Raw genomic sequence first — 27053 nt, 5'->3', positions numbered from 1 at the left:
AGACTCTTAAATTAAGAGATGATATCTCACAACAAATATTTCTCATACACGCCAACCAATAATTAATTATTCAAAGTCCGATTAATAATGACTAATATGTTAAAATTGTAAACATGTATAATCTTCTTTGAAATCTTATATAATACTTGAAGATAGTGATTTCGAAAAGCTAAGGCTGTGTTTGGTAACACAAAAAAGCTAGCTTATAGCTTGTTGAATTAGTTTATAAGCTCGTTAGATGAAAACGTGACGTGTTTGGTAACAAGCTTTTTTCATGAGCTTATAGCATTTTTTGAAAAGCTATTTCAAGTAACTTTTTAGCTTATAGCTGATAGCTTTTTATATTTTCTTCCAACTTTAACCTTATTAATTTAAATTAATTATTTTTTAATTAAACAACTACCTATGTTCATCTTTATAACCGCCCCATTTTGTCCCTTAAAAAAAATGTCACTTTTATTTTTATTTTTTTTAAGGAGCACTTTATATATATATATATATTAAGGAAATGTTTTATATTTTACTATAACTAACCTGCCGTACACCACACAAAAAATAACTAGTCTATTGTACGTTGTAAAATTTTTGGGATTCATAAATAAGAGATCAAAATTGTCGGTGAATATTTCCACCTTTCTCTTATTTTTGGGATTCATAAAGCAGAGATCAAAATTGTCGGTCGATATTTTTTTAGGATTAAAGGTCGAAGAATTTTTTTATGGATACTAAGACCAAAAGTTTGAATATTTATAGGGACCAAAAACATATTTAACTATAATTAAAAATATTAAAATATAAATACATTACAAAAAAATGTGTGTGTCTATATGTATATTAAAAAAAATGTCCTTTTATGTCATTTTATACTTATCAGTCACTTTAACAGCTAATTTTACCAAACACATTATTTTTAATAAGCAAGCTTTTCAGCTATAAGCTATCAACTATCAGTCATCAGCTATCAGCTAACTTATAGCTTATTTTTACCAAACAGAACCTAAATGATTGGTTCAAGTGTTCGATTAATGGCTTATCTGTATAGAAAAAATTCGGTTGGATGGAATATATATTCTACCTTGCATGTTCCACAATTTTCTGACTTACAGACTAATTATTGTCAAACCGTGGCTCCCTCAAAAAAAAAAATATATTATTGTCAAACCGTGGTAAAAATTTCGTATTAATATCATGGTAACTTCAAAAAATAAAAAAATAATAAAGAAAAGCTGCATATATGTAGGATTCGGATTCACTACTGTTGAAATTCCCTGCAGTCACTGCAGTCAAAATAATAACAACCATTGAATATATCAAATGTTCTATATTTTACCACCTCTCATAAACATAAAATATAACAGTTATAGAAATCCTATCTGAAACGTCCGAAAAGAACCTTTTTTGTGTATGAATTATAAAAATGAATATAGAATTCATATAGAATCGACGTACGTTGTAATTATTCTTTACATGATCTTTAAAAAAAAAAAAACATTATTCTTTACATGCCGGTCACGATATATGTTAGAATTCTCGGATTAAACTTTGGTGAAATTATGGTTGATGATGTTGGTCAACCATAATATCGCAAGTAAATTTCTTCTTTCTCTCTCACAAGAATGTGTTGTGACATTATGGTTGGTTAATGTCACCAAAGTGTTATTGAGAATTCTGTGGTCTTTCTTAGAGTATAGGGTTTCCAAATTCCATAATGCATTTTTGGTTGATTGCAAAAGTGTATTTTGTGTAAGGGGGAATTTCTTTGCTTTGAAGAGATTGGTTGAAAGTGGGGAATATCTGTACACCGTTGTTGTTTGCAGTATAGCAGTGCTTCCAGATAGATATGGATAACTAACAACAACTTGCTATACTTGTCTAGTTTGGTGACGATAGCTTTCTTGATTTGGAAAAAAGTATAAGTGGAGCACGTGGCTAGGATTGTATTATGTTTGTCTATTTCTTTTCACACATCATCTTAATTAATTTGGTGCGTTGCTTCTATCCACTAACCATCATCTTGTGTTGTTGTCATGTGAAAATGAAAAACCCTTCCTTATCTCACTTCACTTTGTCTCTCCACACCTTATTCTATCTATCCTCTCTTTACTTTGTCTTGTCTCTTTTATACTACTGCTCCCTTCTCTACAAAGTAATATTGCTACTAGAAAAGTAGTAATGGTGAATATTCAATTGAACGTGCTTGTTTTAGAGTTAGGGTTCTCTCTTGGTGGTACTACGGGTGTGTGAATACGTTAGAGTTAGCTAGAATTTGAAAGACTTAAGTTTGATTTAGTATGTGTTTGGATTAGCTTTTGCGGTGTAAATATCACGCCCTGAAGCAAGTTGGATGTGGAAATGAAAATCCTAACGCTACAAAAGCAAGTTTTTATAAAAATGTGAAAATCCACCGTAATTCTCTAGAAGTCATCGCAATTTATTTCTCTATATCGGTCAATTTTTTTAACGTAATATTCTTTTCAATTTATTCCTATATTACAAAATGCTAGTATATCTATGTTACGATGAGTGACATTTGGAAACTCTGATTCAAATCACATCCAATATGTATTTATTATCTAAAAGGTCTAGATTTTTGGGGAAAAAAGTGGACCACCATTTGATTTTCTTTTTGTTATGTATTTCTCTTGAACATTATATTTTGACAATCAAAAATCAACAACTTTTGCTTACACGTATATGTCCATGAAACAATTCTAAGCTTGCACAGAATCCAAGGTGGTAAGAAAATATTACTCCCTCCATTGCATATAACACTTTTACTAAACTGCCATTGTTTTATATGAAAAAAGATAAATTTAAAGTTGTATTGAAAATTGTGTGAGAAAAAAGTTTGAGTATTTATTGAGGATAAAGTTGAAAGAAAAAAATTAAAGTTGTATTGAAAATGTAAAGTGACATTCATTTTGAAACAATTCATTTTAAAATGGAGTAAAAAATTCAGTTTGTACTGAAAACTGTATCAATAGACGGTGGAGGACAACTTTTTGGTTGTCCGAATATCATTTCTCTTTTCTTTTTGCTATCATCTGATTTTGTTTAATATTTTACGGTGGTTCATGAATATAAACATTAAATTATAATCTATTTGTGTTATTGTGTAAAACATGTTCTTTTTGACTACTAAATTCTCAAGTGTCGAGTGTAGACTTTGGAGCATGTATAGTAATTTAGATTCATTTGGTTCACATTTCAAAGATTCATACTCATATTATTTTTGCTTAGTAATGTCAAATGAAAATATGCAATAATATTCATGTTAATTTCTTTTATCCGTGTATTTTTTGTTAAATATTTTTATAAAGGCGTCATCTCATGATTTGCCTAAGACACCTAAATTTGAAGGACCGGCCCTATATAAAACCCGTCAACGAGTGTGATATGACCCCAACCTTCTTACCATAGTTCACCTAAAGAAAATTGATTTTCTCACATACAAAAGTACACAATGACACAAGTAAATGATCAAATTACCCCCGACGGTAGTTAACTGCCTCTGGCATATCCAGCAGCAGTTAACTGCCACTGGCTACTCCAGAGACAGTTAATTGTCTTTGGCTTTGCTGCTTTTTAATGCAATTTTAGTTGTAATTTTACGCGTTTTGGTCGAAAAATCAAAATAAATCAAAACTTATTCAGAATTCTACGAAACTTTACCGACCCTCTATATATATTTTTTTAGAGCTGTCTGCAAAAAATCAGCTCAAAATTCAATTTCTAGGTCGACGTTTTGATGTTTTGGTTTCTTGAGTTATTGGCGCATCAAAAATTCATATTTAATGCATCTGTTATCGAAAAATTCTAATTTTTTGCGGAAATATTTTTGTATGTTCTTAATATGTGTGCAAAAAATAATGAAAAAATTCAACCTCTATAACTTTTCCGGACGCACAGTTGAAAAAATATTGCAATTTTACGTGTTTCAGTAAAAAATTCAAATTAAATTGAGGATTAGTCAAAATACTAAGAAAAATTTCCGATCCTCTATATGTAATTTTATAGAGGTATCTGCAAAAAAACAGATCAAAATTCAATTTTTAAGTTGATGTTTTCGTGTCTTAAATTTTAGGCGCGTTAAAAGTTCATATTTAATCTGTACCTTGTCGAAAAATTCAAATTTTTTGCGGGAGATGTTATTTTTTTGTTCTAAACATGAGTGCAAAAAAGCGTGAAAAGTTCAACCTCTAGGACACTTTTTCAGACTCGCACTTGGAAAAAAATTGCAATTTTGCATGGTTCGGTCGAAAAATCAAAATAATTCAAGACTTAGTCTAAATGCTACGAAATTTTATAGACACCTCTATAAAAATACGTATAGATGATGTGCAAAGTTTCGTAACATTACGAATAAGTGTCAATTTTTTTATTTTTTCAATTGCTATTTTGCGCGTTTCGGTCGAAAGAATAAAAAAAAATTGACTTATTCGGAATGTTACAAAACTTTTCACATCATCTATATGTATTTTTATAGACTTGTCTGTAAAGTTTCGTAGAATTCTGAATAAGTTTCATTTTGATTTTAAGACCGAAACGCGTAAAATCACAACTGGAACTGGACTAAAAAGCAGCAGTTAACTGCCTCCGGATGAGCCAGCGGCAATTAACTGCTGCCGGATATGCCAAAGGCAGTGAACTACCACTGAAAGTAATTTGATCATTTATTTGTGTCATTGTGAACTTTTGTATGTCAGAAAAGCAATTTTCTCACCTAAATCACTTGTCTGAACCATAATTTGGAGCAAGCTAACGCATAAGGGGATTGTTCATATGCTCAAATTTGTTAAAATACACTATCAAAAGTTTGCCGCAGCTAAGGGGGTTGAATGAGCATCACCATCACATAAACACTTTTTTTATATAAGAATCGTATAAGAAATGCAAGTGAACGAATAAAAACTGATTATTGGACTTAAAACAAATTAGAAGTTTAGGCACCTATCATTTACCCACGAGCACCTCAAACTTCCAAAAATATCTTCGATGATAGTTAACTATCGCTTGCATTTTTTTTTTAAGGAAGTTTAACTACCGTTCACATGGTGATACCATTCACATGCAAGTTAACTATCGCTACCATTCACATGCAAGTTAACTATAGCTTGCATGTGAATGGTAGTTAACCACCGTTCATTGTTCTCGATAACTGTTTGTGTCAATTGTTTCCAATAACCGGACAAAACCATCAATTCCTCTTGCAAAAGCAATTTTTTGAACTTTAAATGATATAGCTACATTGATACTCTCTCCGTCCCAAATTGTATGTCACTTTAGAAAAAATATTTGTCCTAAATTATATGTCGCTTTACAATACCAATAAAAAATTAATGTTACTTTTCCTATTATATCCTTAACTATTTATTACTCTCTTCTTTCAATTCCTTCATTTATCTTTCCCATATCATTTATTGAGGATAATTTTGTAAAACAACTCATAATATCTCTTTTCCACACAATATTAATTACATTTCTTAATATGTGTGAAATACCCAAAACGTCATACAATTTGGGACGGAGGGAGTAATATACACAAAAAATTACTCAAAGTAACCATAGTAAAGGGAAGAATAAATCAATTTGAGAGTTGGACATGCAAATGCCACTAGTAAATCCAGAAATATGTCACTGGAATCAGAGTTCAAATGGTGCTAAGTGATTTTTTTTTTTTTCCTTCCACTTAGTCGAGGATTCCTCAATTGGTGATACATCTCAGTTATGTTATGAATGCATAACAGAATTGGTGATATTAATTTCAAATGGTGATACTGATACATCTCTAGCTTGATCCTTAATTAATGAACTGTTGGTGATGGAGAGTACTTCAAATGCAAGGAGTCACTCTAGAAAAAATATTTTATGATGAAAATTACAGAAAAAAAATGAAAAAGAATTCAGATGCAAAAACTATAGTTGCCCAACAAAAATTAATTAACATATTGTAAATAGCAGTATGAAAAGAATAAACCGGGTAAGAAAGCCTTATTACAAGTAAACGTTTCATACTTCAATTATCCTCCTACAAGTGGAAACCCACAATGCACGACAGTTCACTAACCACAAAAATAATTGTGAAATTTGGTGCTTTCCTTAAGGTTCAAACTTGAATAAGACATTTTATAAATAAAAAATAAAAATGAAAAAGCTAATTTTCTTAGATCATTTCTGAAAAATATATAAAAATCAATTATGAATTTTAAAATCAACCTGTAAAAGAAAACTATCTCCAAAAAATCATAGTATAGAGAAAATCCCCACTATTATTTATTACTTAGGGGCTCCCAACTTTTGTATGGTACTCAAATATTTCAATCCTTTCTTTCTCTTGTCTTTCTATATGATACACCAGAATTTATATGACTAAAATGATTGGATCCTGCTCTCTCAAAAGAATCACTCTCCCTAAAACTACTACTACTCCTACATGTATCTAATTTCCTATGCTCTATACTTGTGTTATGATGCAAATGAGAAACACCTCCCTCACTCCTTTCAACATTCACCGGTCTTCTCCTATACAAATGACTGTCTATGTCCACCCTCGAACTTGTGCAGGAATCGCCACCCCCGCCTCGTACTGAGTTACCAAAAATATAATCAGCAAATTCGTCGGTACCTGTTGAATCACATGTGCTATCGGTGCTGCAAGAACATTCATCGGAATTGTTGCTGATAAGGGATGAATTATCACTTGATGAGTCTTCTTCCATGATGCTTTTCATGTGATGAAACTTGGAATGGATAGTCTCTAAAGTGGGTAAACCGCATGAAGAAATTGAATTAGACATGATCCGTTCAGCAGAACCAGAATGTGAAGATGCATGTTTGTGCTTCATTATGACAGATTTTCCATTGACTTTGCTTTTTGAATCCGAGGACACTATCATGTCCCTGATTAATCTTGGAGCCCTAGGTGAGCACCTGCAAAGTCGTTCATTCAGTTAGAAGTAGACGAAACAATAAATCCATAATATAGAGAAAACAAGATACTAACCTAAAAAGAAAAGATATATAAAACATATGGATTACCTTGCATAAAGAAGCATGTATGCGCCTTTAGTCAAGACTGTTTCCAATTCAACAGGTGTCACCTGTAGGACAAATAGATGAGATGGTTAAATGAGTTCAAGGTAACAGCTACAGTGGAAATTTCAGAAAATAAAACATGGGCCCGTTTGGATTGGCTTACTTTTTAGCTTATTAAAAAATAGCTTATGCAAATAAATAAACTTTTATGTTAATTTATAAGTTTTCACTAACAAAAATTGTATCTTTATAACATGTTTTTTCATAAACTACATTGACAAGCGTATAAATAACAAAAAAAGCTCATTTATTTGCATAAGGTCAAAATAAGCCTTATCCAAACGGGCCCATAGTAGTTGTCATTATTGATAAACACAGCTTCATATGAAAATATCTATGAGCACATTTTGGTCCAACATTATATCCTTACTCCTTAATATAATTAATGGAAGAGTCTAATGGGCATACACTAGGAGGCCACGATTTGTCCTTGTCATACCACTATATTCACAATACCTTATAAAAGGGGTGATGTTACAAAATAATGCATTTCCATTGACTGTCAGTGTAAAACTATTTTACACTGATTGTGCATATCCTTTAAATCTAGCATCGAACTGAATAAGTCTTGTCATAATACTTGAACTAGGTCTAACTCAACCCAAAAGCTAGTTCTTAAAGTAGGGATTTCCTCCACCTTATAAGAGAGCTATACTTTGGTCATATGTCTAGTCAATGTGGGCCTAAACATAACCCTATGTACATTGAAGGTCTGTCGGCTACAATGAAAGCAATCCATAGTAGCCACAATAACGGTGGCTAGGAGTGACAGCAATTAGGGTGTTTTCCCCCCAAAAAAAAACCTCACCCATGTCTAGAGGATAGTGCAGAACAAATTTACATGGGGTTACATGGGCTCAAACAAAGGTACCATACATCAGACAATGCATTGATCATTTGTCTACCTTCATAAAGTTATTATTCACGGTTCTATTTTGCCATGGTTATGAGTTATGCAAACTGGAACATAGAATTTAATGATCATAAAGTCAAGTTCTCTTAAAATTCGGAGTACATAAGTTCACAGAAATTCGTTAAAGACCCAAAATAATCTGCTACCCAGATATGCAAATAAATAGAAACTGACACGTACCACACTGTCATCAACCTTGAACCAACTGTTCTGGAAATTCTTCACATAACCCACGTAGTGACCTGAAAAAGCAGCGTTCATGGTATCCAGGTGTACAACGACCCCATACAGCCTGTATATGGCCAGATCACTAGTCCCACTCATGAAGGGTGCCAAGTCAAGTATTTCTGGAAACCGAATTGACTTATTAAGCTTCCCAAATTTTCCAGACTGCAACACATGTCGAAAATATTAAGTATGCGTACAGGATAGATAGAATGGTAAAAAAAATCTTTGAATGTAAGACAAATACCCGAAATCTCTTCAATGCAATTGTTAGAACATTAGGTGCCTCTGAAACTGCCATTTGCTTCTTGGCCTTCTCATAAGATTTACATCTGTTTAACATGGAAGTGTTTGATTAACTAAATTTACATTTGTTTAACATGGAAGTGTTTGATTAATTAATAGAGGAAATCCTTCAATAACAAAAAAAAAAGATTGAAAACACAATATAACACAACTACACCAAGGATTTCAACAATTTAACACGTCAGGAAACTTAAAAAAGAAAACAAATGAAGGACAACAATCATTGAAGGGAAAAGAAACAATTTAATCAAAAATCTTGAGTGATAAGTTTCAACTTCCAATTCAATTCCAGATATCCAAATTATGATTTCAGTCTACAAAATAATGTAAGCCATGAATAAGTATTTCTAAACCACGGCAGATTATTAGACATATCATACAATGAAAATCCTTGCAGACCTTAATAACCAAATAATCTATGATCTGTCATTTCTGTCAGAAGTTGTTGGGAAGTTATTATTATACCAAGTCTCCAACATCTACAGGTGGCCTTATATAACATTGAAAGCACGGCCTTAAAATATAGCTTTGATAGCAAGCATGAGTAATACATTTTTTTTTGACGAAATGCATGAGTAATACATGATTATTGAAATTTTCCAAAAGGCACCTACCTGCCACAATGGTATTTGTTTTCTCCATCCAGAGTCTCGGTGCTCGTAAATTGTTTAAGGGCTTCCTCCAGAGATGTTATCTCCCCTTCTATCTCAACAGTTAAATCCATCATCCTTTCTTGGCGCTCAGATTTCCCTCCACATTTCATGCATTGTATCTGCAAACATATTATCCATCTTGCTTGGGTAAGTAAATGCTAGTTTACAGCAATAATATAGCATTATCTAATTAAAAACACAAGCCAACACCGTGCTACATCTATAAGCTGGAGAGGTACAAAATTGTTACTGATAAATGCATATTGTTTTTCATAAAGAAAAAAAAAAATATATATATATATATATATATATATATACCTTCGAGCGTAGGTAGCCTCCAAAGGTAAGACCAACTAAATTAGTTTGCTCTTTTAATGCATCTGATGCATCAACCCCACATTCCATAAGGCAAACAGATTGCATTGTTTCAACTACATGCCTGCACATGATTCATTAACTAAGGTAAGACATAAAACAAGAACTACAAACTATTGATTTACACCAACTCAAAGATGTAAACACACCTTAGAAATTCATGTGCATCCTCTTCTCTTCCATTACCAAGTTGACTTCCAATACTCTGTAGTTGAGAGAGTATGCCTATAGGTGAGAGGGGAAATTTTGTGTCTTTTGACTTCAAAATCAAACTTTCAAACTCGCAGGTGAAACACCATTTTTTACTTGCACCTGAAATTGACATGAGAGATTACCATCGGGGTACAGTTACAGAGATAGTAATCATGCAGTATGGCATGAGATGATTTAAATATGAAACTGTGATTGCATACATACATGATTTAGAATGAAGTCCTTGAAGCAAATATGCGGTCAACGGTGGTGTAAATACCAAGCACTGGAGTACAGCATTTGCATAACAGCTGCAAAGTGGTAGTAAAATTATGAAATTACAAAGAAATCTTAAACATAGAAAAATCTACAACCCAAGGGTTTGTTTACTTTGTAAAAATATTTTCTATTTTCATTTCCTAAAACTTGTGTTAGTTTTACTTGTTAACAAGGAGAAAAGAGACTCTTGAAGTGAACAATTGTTTTGAATATCTGAAAGCACATGAAAAATGGCAAAAGAACTATTTTCATTATTTCAAGAAATCCATGCTCCCTAGATAGCATTTTATCTTCTCTCCATCACAATACCCACTTCAAAAGACTCTAATGTTCTTGTCAGTAGGCCCTAAACTTCACATTTTCTAGGAAATGAAAACAAAAAATGTCTTTACAAAGTAAACAGACCCTCACCATTCATATAGATCAATCAATCAACAAAGTGAAAGAAATATAGGATCTTTATGGCAAAATAAGAAGAAAATAGTGCAGAGTCACGCTGTTCTATTGAGTCATGATGAACATATTAAATTAAAATCAATACATATAATGCTACAATTATCAATTTCTCATGAACTCATTTCAAATTACCTGTTTCCACAATTCGTAAGACCAAATGGTTGAAACTCCGCTCTGTTCCAGTTATAAAGCTTGACAAACAGATCATATGGAAAAAGACCCTGTAGCAACAATTAATATATTGTGTAAGAAAAAATTTCCTTAAGACACTGAAGAAAATAAAAGATTTGTTAAAAAATAACCTTGTCACTGTATTTTCCAGCAATATCACCCCCAACAGCTACTGGAAAGTGTTTGGACAAATTTGATCCTCTAAATTGATCGTGATCAACAACTTTCAGAACAGATGCTTTAAGGCCATCCTTAGAATTTGGAGAACAGTTAGCAACCTGGACTGGACAAGCAGTGCCAGAACGGGTACCATTTTTCTTACATTTTGAACTGTAATGTATATGTTCCTCCTCTTCATCTTTTGAAACTAACTTAGAATCAGCAGATGTTCGAGGAAAACAACTAACTTCAGTAGATCTCAAGCTGCTTCTGGGGTTGATTGTAACATGATTTGATACCTTAGAGGCAACAGTGTATGAGTTATTGATGCTTGAAGCATCTGCACGACGTGAAGAGACAAGACCTTCGTTCTGAAAAGATCCTGATCCTGATCCTGCATGTGGAATATTTTTCCCAACAGACTTCGTACGAGATTCATTAGAGTGAGATGGAAGAGTGTCAGCAAAAGAGTCATCTTTTGTCCCCTTTAAATCAAGAGTGCAATTCCAAAATTCAGAAGACGCATTAGAAGGTTCTGTTGTTCCCCCTTTCTGCGTCGTCAAACCTGATCTACCGTTTGATGTGAGCTTAATCTCTTCTTTACCAAAAACAGGTATAACTGAATCAACCAAACTAGCAAACTTAGGTGACAATGGGATGGTTGCACCGATGCTATGACCATTTGATGTGTTGTCCAAGTCGTCAAAAGTGGGGTCAGTACAAATATGTCCCTCGGATCTAACATGTTCATTTGAGATGATACTCTCACAACCAGATGAATCATCAGATGACTCGTTAGCACCAGTGGAAGCAGAGAATCCAGAAAATGAGTTGCATGATAATTCAGAATTAGAGTCTGCAGTATTCTCCTCTGCAAGAGACTCAACCCTTGCATTATCATTCGCTGCACATGAAATTTTGGGAGGTTTTACATCAGAGAATGGAGGTTTCTCAGAGGATGTTCTATCTTCTGGGCTTTCAACCCGAGACTTCTCATCATTGATTCCACGGTGGTCTGGCTCAACTACCTTCTTACCAATATCGCATTCCAGATTATCAGCCTGGCTCTGGCGAGCTGTACCGGGAGGATGGCATTTGTCTTTGTGACCTTGACGCCAATGAGCAAATTGACACTTAGCAGAACTGAAATACAAGAAATTAATGGGAAGCAATAAGGACATTTTAATTTTATTAAAATCTACGGAAATAGAAAAGTTGCAGAGCAAAAGTGATGAAATGGCAACTACATGGTAATAAAGTAACTAACTATAAGTGATGAAATGGAAACTGCATAACATAGTAACAAAGTAACTATGTGTTCCTAACACTTTAAAGTTATTGCGTAGACACAAGAGCTGATGTTAGTAGAAGCAAAACTCAAAGTTCCTCTTAGTATACTAAAAGCTGGCTACACAGCAACCTTCTAGCTTCTTTCTAGCAACATAGATTATGCAGGAAATCTATTTCTGTAAACTTGTGATAACTTGAAAACTTTTTCAGTTATATTTGTTACAAGATTGTCAACTAATATGACTTTATGAATTTACAATTTAAGGACACTAATGATGCAAGAAAGTGTAAAATTAGTAAACACCCTGCAGCCGATTTTTTTTAATGTGCTTATGCAATAAAAATGTACTGATGTGAGTAAGTATTTGAAAATTACAAATTTGATCATAAAGAATGTCTCTTCCCTCCCATATTCTTCTCTTGTAAAGAAGAAAAATGGATCAAAGACAAAAGATATGTTAGTATCATCTCTGCTATAGCACCAATACCAAGCTTTTGAGTGGGGAAAATGACTTTTCAAAACTTAATATATCTTATCACCTACAGGTAACCAACAGATACTCAGTATTGAGCAATTATTAAATATGTGTGTGTACCAATGATGGATGTAGATAACTTGCAAAGGTCCAATAGCACTTACTAAGGCATGTCTTTATTAGACATCATCTAAGAGAATCAAACATCTCTAAAGAGGGATGATATACATCTCTTAGCTCCCACAATATAATTATGCAAAAACATAAAACCCTACAACTAACAGAGGATCTATAAAAAAAAGGGTCAAAACTAACAAAAACGCAAAAATCAAGCAATCAATCATATTACATTCTACAATCTTGAGAAGAAAATTTAAAAAGAAACCATCATCTTCAACAAAGATTCTATACAAAACAAAAGACCATCTTAAACCACAGTTTTATGAACATATAAAAAGTTTCAACATAATCACATCAACAATATAATTTGTAAAAACAAACAACCAGCTGTTCTTTCAACATTGATCATATTCAGAAACAAACTGATAGAGTCCAGTGTGAATTCAAACGAACAAAAACAACAACCAAGCCTTATCCCACTAAGTGGGGTTGGCTACATGTATCAAATTATACCATAATGTTCTATCAACCATAGTTCGATCCAAAACATTAATCTCAAGTTCTTTCTTAATAGTTTTTCTAGGTCTTACTCTGCCTCTAGTGATCCGACTATCCTCCATATGATCTAATCTTCTTACTACAACATCTACATCTCTTCTCTCTACATGCCCAAGCTTAGTTTCCACCATTCTTTCTACTATAGTGTGAATTCTCAAACCAAGACAAGGATTTTAAATGTTTTCATTGTTAGGTTTAAAAAACCACACAAAACCCATTCCAGAAGAAACATCACTTAAACCTAAAATCAAAAGCCAAAACTATAAAAGCTTACAACTTTATACCTTGAAAATGAAAACCCTAAATTTAACAAAACCAAACAAAAAACGTACCAGTAATGAACCAATTTGCACTTTGAACACCGCGTTGTAGTGGGAGAGAAACACACAGCACATTGATTATTCTTATTCTTATTCTTAGCAACCGAAACAGCAACGTTTTGATACAAATTCTTGTTCACATATTGATACGAAGCTGGAACGGCATCGTTTTGAATTTGATACGAATTCGCAGCGGTGACATATTGATACGAAGTTGCCGCCTCACGCTCAACCCTAGCAGACTCCTCGGCCGCGAAAATCAACAATCTCCTAACCTCCTCCGCCCTCTCTGCCGCACGGCGCCACTTGTAACGTATGAAGAATCCAATCACCGGCAACACAACGCAGAATAAAGCGATGAAAAGGAAAGAATAAAACCCTAGATCGACTGTAACACGCATTTATTTACTCCTCCTCCGCCGTAATACGGCGGCGACGATGACGATCACGGTAGGGATTGGTCGGAAAGTTAACGGTATCAAAGGAGTGTGAGAAATGCATGTGATGAAGAGTTTGAAGATTGTGAAGTGGGAGTGTGATGAGAAACAAGGAAGAAATTGTTGGGTTGAAAATTTGAAAGAAAACAACACTATTGGGTTTTCTTGCGGTTACGTTGGGACAAAGGAGAGAAAAAGAATTTTAATTTTTTTGGTTTTGGAATATGAAACATGTTTTCACTGTTTTTTACTTACACGATTTTGGCATTACGTGGAACGCACGCGGTAATAAATAAGGAAATAAATACTCGTGGAGAAAGCAAAGAAGGTCGGTTACGGAATTTAAGAAATTGATGGTGGCAGGAAAAGAATTTTAATTTGAGGTTAAGTTCCTCTCCATTTATAAAAATAAATAGAATATACAATTTAGATAAAGATAGATACAAAAATAAGTGGTGGATTTATTATTATTTTTTATTTTTTATATATCTTTTTTTTTTTCTTGGTCAAATAGCCTAGTGGCTAGAGCTCACACAATTTAATTGTGGAGAAGTAGAGTGTCCGGGGTTCGAACCCTGGCTCTTGCATATAATATGCAATATCCCTACCAACTGAGCTATGCTCACAGGGATATTTTTTATATATCTTTATCTCTTGAGAAAATGGAAAGAGAAATAAATGGAGATGATCTTGACTCTTTAATTTCCATGTAAACGAATTTTCTTCGTTGATTTCATATTCCAATCAATTAGGGGGTTTAGAATCAATTTTTGGGTCCACCTAACAAGTATCGTGAGAATATAAAATTACTGCATGCATTTGTCCAAATTTTAACCAACTTAATTACTACTTCCTTCGTCCCAACATCTAAGCTCCCGTTGACTTTATTTTTGTTCCTAAATGTAAATCACCTTTTAAATTACTAAATGCATTTATTATTTTATTTTAGAATATACCCCTAATTAATACCAATAACTTGTCTTGAAATATGAAAAGTCAAACTTAATACACATACAAACAAATGATAATTTGATAATATTAACACACAAAACAGACAAATTAATTACACTGACAATATTTCTTAAAAAATGTGAAAAATACAATGGATGCCTGCATTAAGGGACGGAGGGAGTAGTAGTACAATCTTCTATCATTATTTTCTTACAAAAATTACAAGAACATTTACAAAAAAATTATTGTCTCACGGTAAATTACTTCATCCATTTTAAATTACACTCTTTCCATTTTAAAATAAATGTCGTTTAAATTTTTTACATACATATTAAAAAATACATTAATTAAAAGAAAGAAATGTTATTTTACCAAATTATCTTAATCAACTATTGGTTTGTTTTTCATTAAAGAAAAATAATACTTTGGAAGTAATATATAGTATTAACTGAAGGGTACAATTGAAAAGAAAAAGTTATTATTGCATTGGAAACTGAAAGTGACATTCATTTTAAAATAATTTTTTTAGCTCAAACGACAATCATTTTGAAACGGAATGAGTGTCATTTTAATAAATTTGTTTATTTTGAATAATACTGGTGTATTTTATCGTCGTTGCTCTGATTACATATATAAATAATATTATTTATTTTTTAAAATAATATATATAATATTATTGTTTGAGTTATATGTATAAGATTAATTTAAAATTATCTTGCGCTGAGAAGGCCTTTTTGTGGTATATAATTCATTTTAGCTTCTTCGAAAAAAGATTAATTTAAAATTTATTTATCAAAAAAATGATAAAAAGAAAAAAGATTAAACATACATGAACGCGCGATTTATTAAATGAGCTATTAACATCTATCTACAATATAAAGTAAATAAATTGAAATAATAATAAAAAATATTTAAAAAATTTCAATTAATTTATTATTTAAAAAAAAATTGGTTAGGTGAGTTTCGAGTGCTCGTCATAGTTAAGACAGACCGCAGACTCATAGCATTCATAAAGATATTTACAAAAATGACATCAAAGATGTTCTCACAACAATAGTGGCAATTGAACTCCCGATCTTATGCCAAAGTCAAAATCCTTACTAATCGAATCAACTTTCGTTGACAACTATCTGTTAAATTTGATAAAAACTATGCTTAGTTCAATGAAGGATAAAACTGAGAAGCAAATAAATAATTACAATTAAAATATGGTAAAATTTACAAGTTAAATAAAGAGTTAAATTATTGTGGTTTGTCCCGCTCTTAAATGATTAAAGATATAGACCAAATTGACACTAATTTGCTAAAATACAAATATCTAATTGATAGCAAGTGATTAAATATGTAGACCTGTTTAATAGCTAAATATAGTATGAGATCTTGAAACACTCGGTGACACATTTGAGAGTGCCAGAGATGTGACAAGTAGGTTTGGTTTTGCAATCTAAATGTGAAATTCAATTCAATCCAAACCGATTAAGAATCAGTTGATTAGATTAAGTTTAAGGATTTTATTAACAAGTGCCCCCGGAGTACTCTTTAAGAATGCTAAATTAAGTAATTATTGTGTGGGGGGTGCTAATCCGGCAGTGGTGTCCCATTTACAATTTGCAGATGATACGCTCTTGATAGGGAAGAAAAGTTGGGCAAATGTTCGCGCTTTGAGGGCTGGTTTGGTTTTGTTTGAGGCTATGTCGGGTTTGAAGGTAAATTTCCATAAAAGCTCTCTGGTGGGGGTGAATACTAATGCCTCTTGGTTGTCTGAAGCAGCTTCTGTGTTGGGTTGCAAAGTGGGAAAAATTTCGTTCCTCTATTTGGGCCTTCCGATTGGGGTGATCCGCGCCGGTTATTATTTTGGGAGCCTGTTGTTAATCGTATTAAAACTAGATTGTCTGGTTGGCATAGTCGGTTCCTTTCTTTTGGTGGTCGTCTAATTCTTCTCAAATTCGTCCTGACTGCACTTCCTGTCTATGCACTTTCCTTTTTCAAAGCTCCGTCAGGTATAATCTCTTCCATTGAATCTTTGTTAAATAATTTTTTTTGGGGGGGTTGTGAGGAAAAAAGAAAAATATTGTGGGTTGGTTGGCATTCTTTGTGTTTGAGGAGGGAGTATGGGGGGTTGGGTGTTCGGAGATTGAGCAAGTTTAACATTGCTTTGCTAGGGAAATGGTGTTGGCGGTTGTTAGTTGATAGAGAGGGGTTATGGCGTAGGGTGTTGGTGGCTAGGTATGGTGTGGCGGATGGTGGTTTGGAGGATGGGGGCCAGAGTTGTTCTTCGTGGTGGAGGGAGTAAGTCAAGATTAGAGATGGGATAGCGCGAGGGTGGAGAGGGTTGGTTTGTGGATTGTGTTAGGAGGAGGGTGGGGGATGGAGCTGATACTGATTTTTGGCGAGATTGTTGGTGTGGTAGTGTTCCGTTGTGTGAGCGCTTTAGGCGTCTTTATGACTTAGCTATCCATAAATCAATCACGGCGAGGAACATGTTCTTGTTAGGGGTGGAGGATGGTGGGGGAGCGTGGCAGTGGCGTCGCCGATTATGGGTGTGGGAGGAGGACTTGGTAGAGGAGTGTAGGGCTTTATTACTAACAGTTTCTTTGGAGGAATCCGTTACTGATAGATGGGTGTGGTTATTGGACCCGATTGGTGGCTATTCTGTTCGTGGGGTATATGACTTATTGACATCGCATGAACAACCTCAGATTCATCCAAGTATGGAGTTAGTCTGGCACAAACAGGTACCTCTCAAAGTTACAGTCTTTGCTTGGCGGTTGTTGAGGGATCGTTTGCCTACTAAAGCCAATTTGGCAAATCGTGGCATTTTACCGTTGGAGGCTAGGCTATGTGTCACGGGCTGTGGGCATGTTGAAGATGTGTCTCATTTGTTTTTGTCTTGTCCTTTCTTTGGTGCTTTGTGGCCTATGGTGCGGGATTGACTTGGTGTAGTAGGGGTAGATTCTCATGCTCCCTTGGATCATCTTATGCAATTTATTCAATATGCTGGAGTCTTGAAATCGCGTCGGTCTCTCTTTCATTTGATTTGGCTTCAGTGTGTTTGGGTTGTTTGGAATGAACGGAATGATAGGTTGTTTCGTGGCCGTAATAGTTCTCTATCACAGTTGTTAGATAAAGTAAAATCAAATACCCTGTGGTGGCTGAAAGCTCGTAATGTGGTCTTTACATTTGGTACTCATAATTGGTGGTCGAGCCCGCTTGTATGTATGGGCATCGATTGACCTTGTTGTAATCTTACTTGGTTGTTGTTGTTTTTTGTGATTGTTTTGGCACGCCTTGTGCTATAACAATTACGATGTTATTGGTAATATAATTCATTTTAGTTTCTTCAAAAAAAAAAAAAAATTATTGTTTTAAAATATCAAAATTTTCAATTTCAAATGCGATGATTATACAAACTTTTATAAAAAATTACCATTTAAAGTCCTTAACTAATGTCCGAGGCACTAGTTAACATTTTCTTAAGTTTAATTGGTTTGACATTTAAAAAAATATAAAATTACTTTAAAATATCTACAAAAATAAACTTTTGTACTCCATGTCGACACATTTAATTTAAGAAGCAAGTTAGAAAGAAAGTCAACATAAGCAAGTACAAAGAAGGACATCAATCATAAAAAAACAAGAACCCCAACCCAAATCAAACAGACATACTATGTCGGAATCCGGAAATCTCGGTGTAGTAGTAGTAGCAGTAGACGGAAGCGAAGAGAGCATGAACGCTCTCCGCTGGGCGTTAGAAAATCTCAAGCTCCGATCACCTGCACCCGATTCCACCGACGCTGGTTCTTTCATCATCCTCCACGTTCAATCTCCGCCGTCAATCGCCACCGGTCTTAATCCCGGTTCCATCCCTTTCGGTGGACCCAGTTCAGTACATCATTTTCTTTCACATATTTGGTTTTCTCTTTAATCCATTCCATGTTTTTACTGAAACGTTGATTTTTCTTTAGGTGATCTTGAAGTTCCTGCGTTTGCTGCTGCAATTGAAGCTCATCAGAAACGTATTACTGATTCTATTTTTGATCATGCTTTGGGAATTTGCTCCACCTTCAACGTAAAGGTTTAATTCAATTTGTTTTTCCATTTGCAACAGCGGGAATTTGTGAAAAATTGGAATATATAAAGAGTTCAATTTAATTGGTATGCAAGTAAAATAGTTTCACACATGTATTCTATAACATAGATAGTTTTAAAACTAAAATAGGAAAATGACATGGTTTTTTTTGGTGTTAACTCTCTGGTTCCCAATAATCCAAAGTTGATGAGGCGGTAAGTAAAGCCTGAACAAAAATTGTTTATCCCAGAGATCATTGAATTTGGGTTCTCATGTAGGAAAATGATATGATATTGATATATGTAATTGGACGAATGTGCTAAAACTTTCTTACATTTACCGTACATACAAATTAATTCATAGTTAAAATAAAGGAAAATGGCAAAAGCATTTTTTTTCCCGGCTATCTATTTTTTAATTTTAGTTATTCATTTAGAAATAATTCAAGTTTGTGAAAATTAGTTTAACTAACAATTTATTTGCAGCTCAAGTTTTTTCATATATTTGTCTTTTTATATACAGTGTATTTTTGAGTTTATTATTTTTTCTTTCTCAGATGTTTATTACATTGTAAATCTGTCATTCTACATTGAATTTAACTCAGACAGTACGAGAATTAGTCATTTAGTTGCGTGGGGGGAGGAACATAAGAGTTTTGAGCGATAAGAGTTGTGGGTTTTGAATCCCCCACCTTCACTTTTCTAGGCAAGTGTTCAGTTTCAAGTTAATGGAATAATGGCAGGTATATCGTACAGTAGTTGCATTGCAATTGACTTTTCTTCATCTATGGCAGACTAAGGTCAGGACTCATGTTGTTGTTGGTGATCCAAAGGAGAAGATTTGTGAAACTGTACAGGATTTGCATGCTGATGTGCTTGTGATGGGGTCTCGGGCTTTTGGCCCTATTAAGAGGTACACAAATTTACTTCTGACAAGCCAGAAAGTTACATAGAAACTTACACTAACAATGGACTTAATATGTATTTTTGAACCTGATTAGGACCTTACATATCACAAAATGGCATGATAATAAACCATCTGGACATTTTTTTATCCTTCATATATATAATGTTGACAACTGGCTAGACACTGGTCGAACAGTAATACCAGGGAAGAAAATGGAAAATTTCAAACTTAAATGTATTTTTCATATTTTATTGTTCTAAGGAATCTGAAGTTTAAAGATGGAAACTATATGGACTCGCCTCTCACAATGCTTTGAATTTTTGGTTGCAGAATGTTCCTGGGAAGTGTTAGCAACTACTGTGCCCACCATTCTGAGTGTCCAGTCACCATCATCAAAGGAAAGGGCGGTGTTAATAAGGGAAACTAATACACTTCTACTATGATATATCGACTTTTATTGAGTACGTCTATCCACACTTTTATGTCGCATCCCTTAAATTTGTTGAATATATTATTTAGGATTTGACATATAGTCTCTATAGAGTCATAGTTAACGTTGGAGTAAGAACTGAGGAGTCTATCGCTCTTGCAATCTGTTAATCAATGTGATACGCATGGAGATGGGTAATAATTTTGACTTCTTAGGCCTTAAATATTCGATAACTACCTTAGAAGAACCTCGTTGAACTTTTATTAAGTGTTGCTCGTACTAATGTGACAGCCTGCACCTTTGGCCTTCTATTTCCATCCCTCCCTCCCTTTTCCTTCAAAAAAACATTTTCCCCAAAACTTGTAGCAGCATATTCAGAACACATCCAATATCATAAACAACTTATCAATATCTTCATATATAGATCAAACATGTATTAGATCACTCTTGTTAAGAAGGTTAACCATCTTACTCCTGATATTCGTATGGGAAATCATGGGACTATGAAGTCTTAACCAAGAACCGAGGTAGGGAGGGACATGGGAGCCTGTTTGGAAAACTAGCCACTGTATCTTCTGCTGCAGAATATAAAGAAACGGAGTTAAGAAAGGACTCTGGTTGAAGGAGGCAGGGGGTTTAGTTTTGAGTTTTGACCCATTAAATACGCTGCATAATTTTAAGAAGTGTCTTGGCATTGCATATAGTTGTCATGTGTAAAATATCATATAAATGACATTTAAAGAGATTCTAAGAGTATCCGTATTTAAAGATATAGTTATAATACAATAATGATAAGGACTTTATGATTAAAAGGTTTTACAGTAAAAAAGTCTGAATTAATAGTTGGTGAAATGAAACTACAAGGATGTACTAACTAATTTATCCTTGCTTTCACATCTAGTGGAACTCTTCTGCCCCAGATGTAAAGCTTAACTTTACTGTCATGCCCAGGATTCCCTGCAGTCACAAATTTGCCGTATTCATGCATATGGCACATCCTCAATTTTTGGATCTAGATCAGGCTTATGTGCTGAATGCATGAATGTGGCAAATTTGTGACTGCAGCGAATCTGATGTGTAATTAACAATGTGTGGGGTTCTAAAACAAGTTTGGTTTCTTTTAGGTGAGTTGCCACATTTCAGGTGCTGATTCTGCACTTGTCCAACTGATCATGTCAAAAGCTTTTTCATGCTTTGGATTTGCACGTTTTTTGCTGGTCCTGTGCCGTAGCTAAGCTTTGAAGTTTGTATTGCCATTGCTGGTCATATCCTGCTACAAGTACGAGTTTTCGCTGTTTGTGGACAATAATGGTGTTGTGCGTGTGAAATTATTGGAGTTAAGAGTTGATTTTCACCTGTGCTATTATATATTTGGTAGTTGTTGCAGTGATTCAAAGAGATACATGACTCCTGAAATTTTTTATTGTTTTTTAAAGTTGTACAATGTTGTAAACAAATGTTGGATTACTTTAGCTCTGTGTTAGAAAATCTATTTTCTGAGCATTATTATTGTTTCATTTATGTATAGAACAATGGTTGAATTTATTTTACAAATGTCTTTGAGGGATTTAAACTTTGTCGTTTGAGGTTTACAAGGTCAAACTTTTGCTGTTAAACTTGTTAACTGACATCTTACATGACACTCATTTGTGGAATAGAGTAAGTAATAATTAACCAACACATAAAAATCAAACATTATATTCATTATTTATTATACTTATAGACCATAATAATTTATATACTTTTAAATTACATTGGATACAAAGTGAGTAGCTCAATTTACCCTTTCCAAAATAGTAGTATAATAATACATAAAGCAGCAAAATAAAAGAATGAAAAAACAAGAAGAAATAGAGATTAAATCCCTGGCTTGAAGGCCACCTAGATCCACTCCCATCTCTCTAACTCTCTCAAGCCTTTAAATCTGGGAAGTCTTTGTTTCCATATCCACATCACTCTCTCAAACACCAATCCTGCATGAGCACAACAATGTCCATCTCTATAAAAATGCATGGTCTCATGAACTTTTTTTAATAGATTAGATTGTGATTAGGTACACTTTGTTGAGAATCTCATGCAATAATAAATTAATTACTTCTGCCAAAAGTAATTAATCAACCAAATAGTTAATTAACCCCACCACTGATGAACTGCTACTCCTTCATCTCTTAATTTTCCATATAAAGCCAAACATTCCCAATATGCCCTTCTACCTCTAGTCCCTCGTTTCAAATTCAAACCTTGTGGCTTGCACTCCAAGAAAAGCTCATCCACCAACATAATAGACTTGCTCCTCATCATTTCTTCAACAACTTCAGCCTCAGCTTTCATCACCACGTACTCTTCGTCTTTTACATTCTTCATCAACCAATCCGACATCTCAACTTGTGTTGTGGGCGAACCCTCGACCACAGTCTCTATCTTATACATCTCAAAATTCTTGTTCCTTGTCGGATAATTCTTTGAAAACCAATCTGTTCCACTACCTCCATCTTTTTGTGGCAACCCTACGTCGATGAAAACTCGACGAGGGTAGCTTTCAAGTGTGTCACCCATTAAATCAGGTAAATACTTTGTACGCTTCAAATACACTCTTGATTTACCGGAGGCAGCACGTGGAGGCTCAAGGAGAACATCCTCAAGTTTCTGAAGTGCTGCTCTCTTTGCCTCTGTTGCGTATCCTAATAGCTTTCGTTGGGAACCAAGTTTAACGGGTGAAGTTGTTGTTTTCTTCATTGCCATTACTACTTTCTGGAACCTTCTCATGTAAGCTACCTTGTAGTTTGAAGGCTTATGAAACGCAGCCGCATTTAGAATCACCACCGCTGCAATGCCATTTGTTTTTAGGGTTCTGTCGATGAATTGTGATGAAGCGGGGAAGTTGGATGTGAAGACGAAATCGACTGTGCCATCAAGAATCGAACTTTGTTTCTCCATGTCATTTAATGAAATGTAATCCATGTTGTATTGATCTATGAAACTCTGAAACTGATGAACTCCTTCTAGTTCTTGATCTCCAAGAAAAACAGCTCTGTGTTTATTCGATTTCTTCACAAGGCCTTCGTTTGTTAGGTCGTTGAAGAGGAGGGTTAAAAGTTGATCCATGTTGACAAATCCGTTGAGTTGTTGTTGTGGAAGAATCTTCATGTTTGAGGCTGAATCATCAAGACTAGGGTTTCTTGAAACAAATGATGAACTTATCAATGGGAATGAAGCCACAAACAATGCCAAAAGAACCAAACGATAAAAAATCTTCCATGTTCCTGAATAAGGGAACCTTATTATAAGATAATAAGCTTTTGGGTTGAAAGCAAGTGCACTAACATGCTTGTTTTTGTTGGAAATGTATCCTTTTGGTCCAAAGGAAAAAGCAGCTAGTTCAACCGCCATGGTAGGGATTTAAAATGAAGAGAAAGAAATGAAGAAATATTCTTTATAATGTATAGGTAGAAATTAATTAAAATGGCAGAAGGAGAATATATTATAGTATATATGAAAAGAGTTATGATGAAGGGTGTGAGAGAGGAGAGAGGGGGGTGTGTGGATAGAAACGGAGGTAAATATTTAGCGAGAACAAAATCTAGCTGCGGTATGATTACCACCAACAAGAGCAACTCGGTTACTTTTGAATGCTAACAAAAGTGATAACAACTCTTTCATTCGTTGAATCTCCATTTGTTAATTATTTTATGATGATCCAGGTCGATGATGGTGTTTGAGGGTTAATTACTTGTATATTTACTTTAGGAACTCATCTCTCTCTCATTCACCTTCACGATAAGGAAAATGTGAGAGGGGGAGAGAGTTTTTGAGAGGCTTGTTGATGTTATGATAATAATTATAATTATTTGGTTTGAGATACGGATTTGTTTGAGGATGATTATATGGTAGAGATTGTTTGTAAAATGGTTGGTGACACGAAAATTGTGTTATGGCTAAGTGCTAACTACTCTTTTATGTATTGTCATATGTTTGTTTTTTTTAGATTAGTAAATATATATTTTTTAACAATAGATTAGTAAAATTATCTCCAAAATAATACATGTGTGTATGGTGTGTGTGAGGGTGGAATGGGGTGGACAAGTTGGTATAGGTTGGCATTGGTTCTGGTAATTAGGATAATAATGTGCTATTATGGGCAACTAATGACAATAATAGTAGTTATACATGTGACATGTGTCTAATTGCTTGCTTTGTACCTTGAAAAATTATAAAACTTTTATACCATACCCAAATGCAGCATTAGCTATTGATATATAATATAAATCTTCAATGGCTACGATCTTCAAATAGTGATTTGTAACTTTTTGAAGTGTGTATTTTATCAAAGCCTTTTGAAGCGAGTTATACTTCATTCATCCCTGTATGTAAGTACCTTTTGCATCTAATAAAAGGGTGCTTAGATATAAGAACGATGAAGTATATTACAGCCTTCAATTTCTTTTTTTGGGTACATGGCTCCAAAACACTTAAAATGAAGGTTTTTTTTCTTTACTCAAAATGCAAAAGTTGAGAACATTTTTTTAAGCAAAGAATATATATTTATTGTGTAAAAAGAAGAAGAAAAAGAACACATATTTAACATACATCCTCCTAAGTGTAGTTTTTTTTTATCGACCATCACGTATAGTTAACATCTTATTGGATGAAAACAATATTATAATTTAATGGATAAAATGTTTTTTTTTTTTTAAGAAAGGTAAAATGATATTTTAATTATAGATAAGAAAGAAAATTACGATATTTTTTTATAGGAAAATTACTACCATATATTTAACTTATGTATATTTTTGTCAATTTTTTGTTGTTTATATTGTAATGTATAAGAATCAAACGACATTAATTTTTAAAATTTCAGAGCATATTATTTTTTACAAAAATATCAATTCTACATATATTAAGAATAAATTCATTAAATGTTAATTATAAACTTGAAGTTTTTTTTTTTTTGGAGTTAATTGTGATTTGATCATTAAATGTGTGTGGCATTATTGTTACCGGGGTTCATGAATATCCATCTAATATTAATATTCATCATTTATTTAGTGTGGAGTTAATTTGGGTTTGTCTCTTTTCTTAATATTAGCTTTGTTGACCAAATTGACTTGCAAAAGACACATTCAAGAACGAGGTAGACTATAGAGGAATTCATTGTTACTTGTTAGTGTTGTGATTCTCTGATAAATTGTTTGTATTTTTATTTTATTTTTTGACAAGAAATTGTTTGTATTTTGTTGGTAGAAAAAAATTATATTAGATATTTCAATTTGATAATCTTGTATTGTCTTGCTAATGACTTATATGCTATAAGACTTATATAGTGTGGTGATATGTAAGACGAGAGAAAAATAAAATGAATTATATAACTTGAAGTAGATGATCTTAGGAGTTCAAGTTAGTGATGATTTAAGCTTGTAAGAATTCTTTAAATTTTATAAAGAATTTGTTAGATTTAATTGAAGTTCAGTTTAGATATGATTAGTGTTTTAATCAAGGTTTCTTTTGATTAAACACAAGATAATCAAGTTGGTTAGAAGTTTGTTACACTTGGTTAGTTTTTAGCAAAGTTAGTTAGGGCTTGTGAGATAACTTGTCACGCAAGCCAAATAACTAAGCTTGTACATAACCATGTTTGTAAGTGTATTGCACAACTAATGAATTTACAACATTACAAACAATAAACCTTCTCTTTCTCTCTTCTTCTTATTTCTCTCTAATTCCTAAATCAGAAACCCTAATTTCTTAAGAACCCTAACTTGCATTGCAAATAATTGATTGATGCGCTAACATAATTCTGGTTGGGAGACGTGAGAATGAAGTTGAATTTGAATTGTTTTTAACAAATTTTGAGCTTAATGGTTCAAATTTTGAAGTGAGCTTTTCAGATATATATATATAAGCAAAAATGAATAGGAGTTACATATGTGACAAACCCAAATTTTTAAATATCACTGAATGTACAAACTAATAATAGACTTTGAACCTGAATTTTTCTAGATGCTTATAAGATGTTTTTTTTTTTCCAACACTATATTACACCATGATATTCATTTCTAACTTATAACAGACTTTGAAGCCGTCTCAATGGCTCTAGACACAGAGTCATCTTAAAATAAAATTAGTTTGAAGTGAACTAATAAATTGAACAAATAGCTAAAATTTTACGAGAATGAAATTACCATGTAGCTCGAACTATATTGATTGAAAGTTTTTTACACCTAGAACAATATCATTTTGTTCACCTGGAAATGATATTCATGGGCCATGGGAATGGGAATATAATTTTACGAGAATAATGTTCTCTACGCACATGGAAAATAAGAAAATGATTCTCGCTGGACAACACTGAAAAGAAAATTGTGAGAGTCTCACAAAGTCTCATAAATTTTTGTGAGATTGTTGAATGAGCATTTTGTTCACATTTTTAACTAAAAAGTCTCACAAAATCCATTCCATAAAAGAATCCATTAAAATCTATCAATTTTTGAATACCGAATGACATTTTATAAGTTGTGAGAAATCATAATTGAATAATGACGGATTTCGTTATATTGAAAAAAAGTCATGATTGTCTTAATTGAATACCACAAGATTTATTTATATTTTTATAAAAGTGAATACCACAAGACTTTTTTATAATAAAAAAGTCTTTTAAAATCCCTTGAAATCTTA

The 27053-nt window shown here is 33.3% G+C and overlaps 3 protein-coding genes across 4 annotated transcripts; 1 reads left to right on the top strand and 2 right to left on the bottom strand.

Annotated features, from left to right (window-relative positions):
• Window positions 1-6199: 6199 nt before the first annotated feature.
• On the bottom strand, window positions 6200-14282 carry LOC11437133 (ubiquitin carboxyl-terminal hydrolase 17). The gene is made up of 11 exons (XM_003615226.4): window positions 13601-14282; window positions 10797-11967; window positions 10627-10715; window positions 9985-10070; window positions 9717-9879; window positions 9511-9631; window positions 9154-9311; window positions 8481-8565; window positions 8189-8398; window positions 7039-7100; window positions 6200-6930 (listed from the first exon to the last, which is right to left on the bottom strand). Exons 1-11 carry the CDS (start codon window positions 13987-13989, stop codon window positions 6318-6320), a joined length of 3147 nt encoding a protein of 1048 aa, XP_003615274.2. The 5' UTR covers window positions 13990-14282; the 3' UTR covers window positions 6200-6317.
• Window positions 14283-18556: 4274 nt separating this feature from the next.
• Window positions 18557-21954, top strand: LOC11427412 (universal stress protein PHOS34). 2 transcript variants are annotated; one of them, XM_003615222.4, is made up of 5 exons: window positions 18557-18857; window positions 18942-19051; window positions 19839-19957; window positions 20282-20412; window positions 21506-21954. In XM_003615222.4, exons 1-4 carry the CDS (start codon window positions 18644-18646, stop codon window positions 20376-20378), a joined length of 540 nt encoding a protein of 179 aa, XP_003615270.1. In that variant the 5' UTR covers window positions 18557-18643; the 3' UTR covers window positions 20379-20412; window positions 21506-21954. The 2 variants fall into 2 exon arrangements, with proteins under 2 accessions (XP_003615270.1, XP_003615271.1); XM_003615223.4 differs by having other exon boundaries at window positions 18558-18857; window positions 18942-19045.
• Window positions 21955-22509: 555 nt separating this feature from the next.
• LOC11437400 (uncharacterized) lies at window positions 22510-23771 on the bottom strand. The gene has a single exon (XM_003615221.4). It carries the CDS (start codon window positions 23769-23771, stop codon window positions 22512-22514), a length of 1260 nt encoding a protein of 419 aa, XP_003615269.2. The 3' UTR covers window positions 22510-22511.
• Window positions 23772-27053: the final 3282 nt, after the last annotated feature.

This window comes from Medicago truncatula, chromosome 5 (genome assembly GCF_003473485.1).
Source record: "Medicago truncatula cultivar Jemalong A17 chromosome 5, MtrunA17r5.0-ANR, whole genome shotgun sequence".
NCBI classification, from domain to species: domain Eukaryota; kingdom Viridiplantae; phylum Streptophyta; class Magnoliopsida; order Fabales; family Fabaceae; genus Medicago; species Medicago truncatula.
This window is presented reverse-complemented; position numbering and strand designations above follow the sequence as displayed.

Coding starts and splice junctions, on each gene's coding strand:
- LOC11437400 (XM_003615221.4), bottom strand. CDS start 23,771: ATGGCGGTTGAACTAGCTGCTTTTTCCTTTGGACCAAAAGGATACATT.
- LOC11437133 (XM_003615226.4), bottom strand. CDS start 13,989: ATGCGTGTTACAGTCGATCTAGGGTTTTATTCTTTCCTTTTCATCGCT. Junction 9,880..9,984: donor AGGACTTCATTCTAAATCAT/GTATGTATGCAA, acceptor TGTCAATTTCAG/GTGCAAGTAAAAAATGGTGT. Junction 7,101..8,188: donor TCAAGGTTGATGACAGTGTG/GTACGTGTCAGT, acceptor TTTGTCCTACAG/GTGACACCTGTTGAATTGGA.
- LOC11427412 (XM_003615222.4), top strand. CDS start 18,644: ATGTCGGAATCCGGAAATCTCGGTGTAGTAGTAGTAGCAGTAGACGGA. Junction 18,858..18,941: donor CATCCCTTTCGGTGGACCCA/GTTCAGTACATC, acceptor ATTTTTCTTTAG/GTGATCTTGAAGTTCCTGCG. Junction 19,052..19,838: donor GCTCCACCTTCAACGTAAAG/GTTTAATTCAAT, acceptor CATCTATGGCAG/ACTAAGGTCAGGACTCATGT.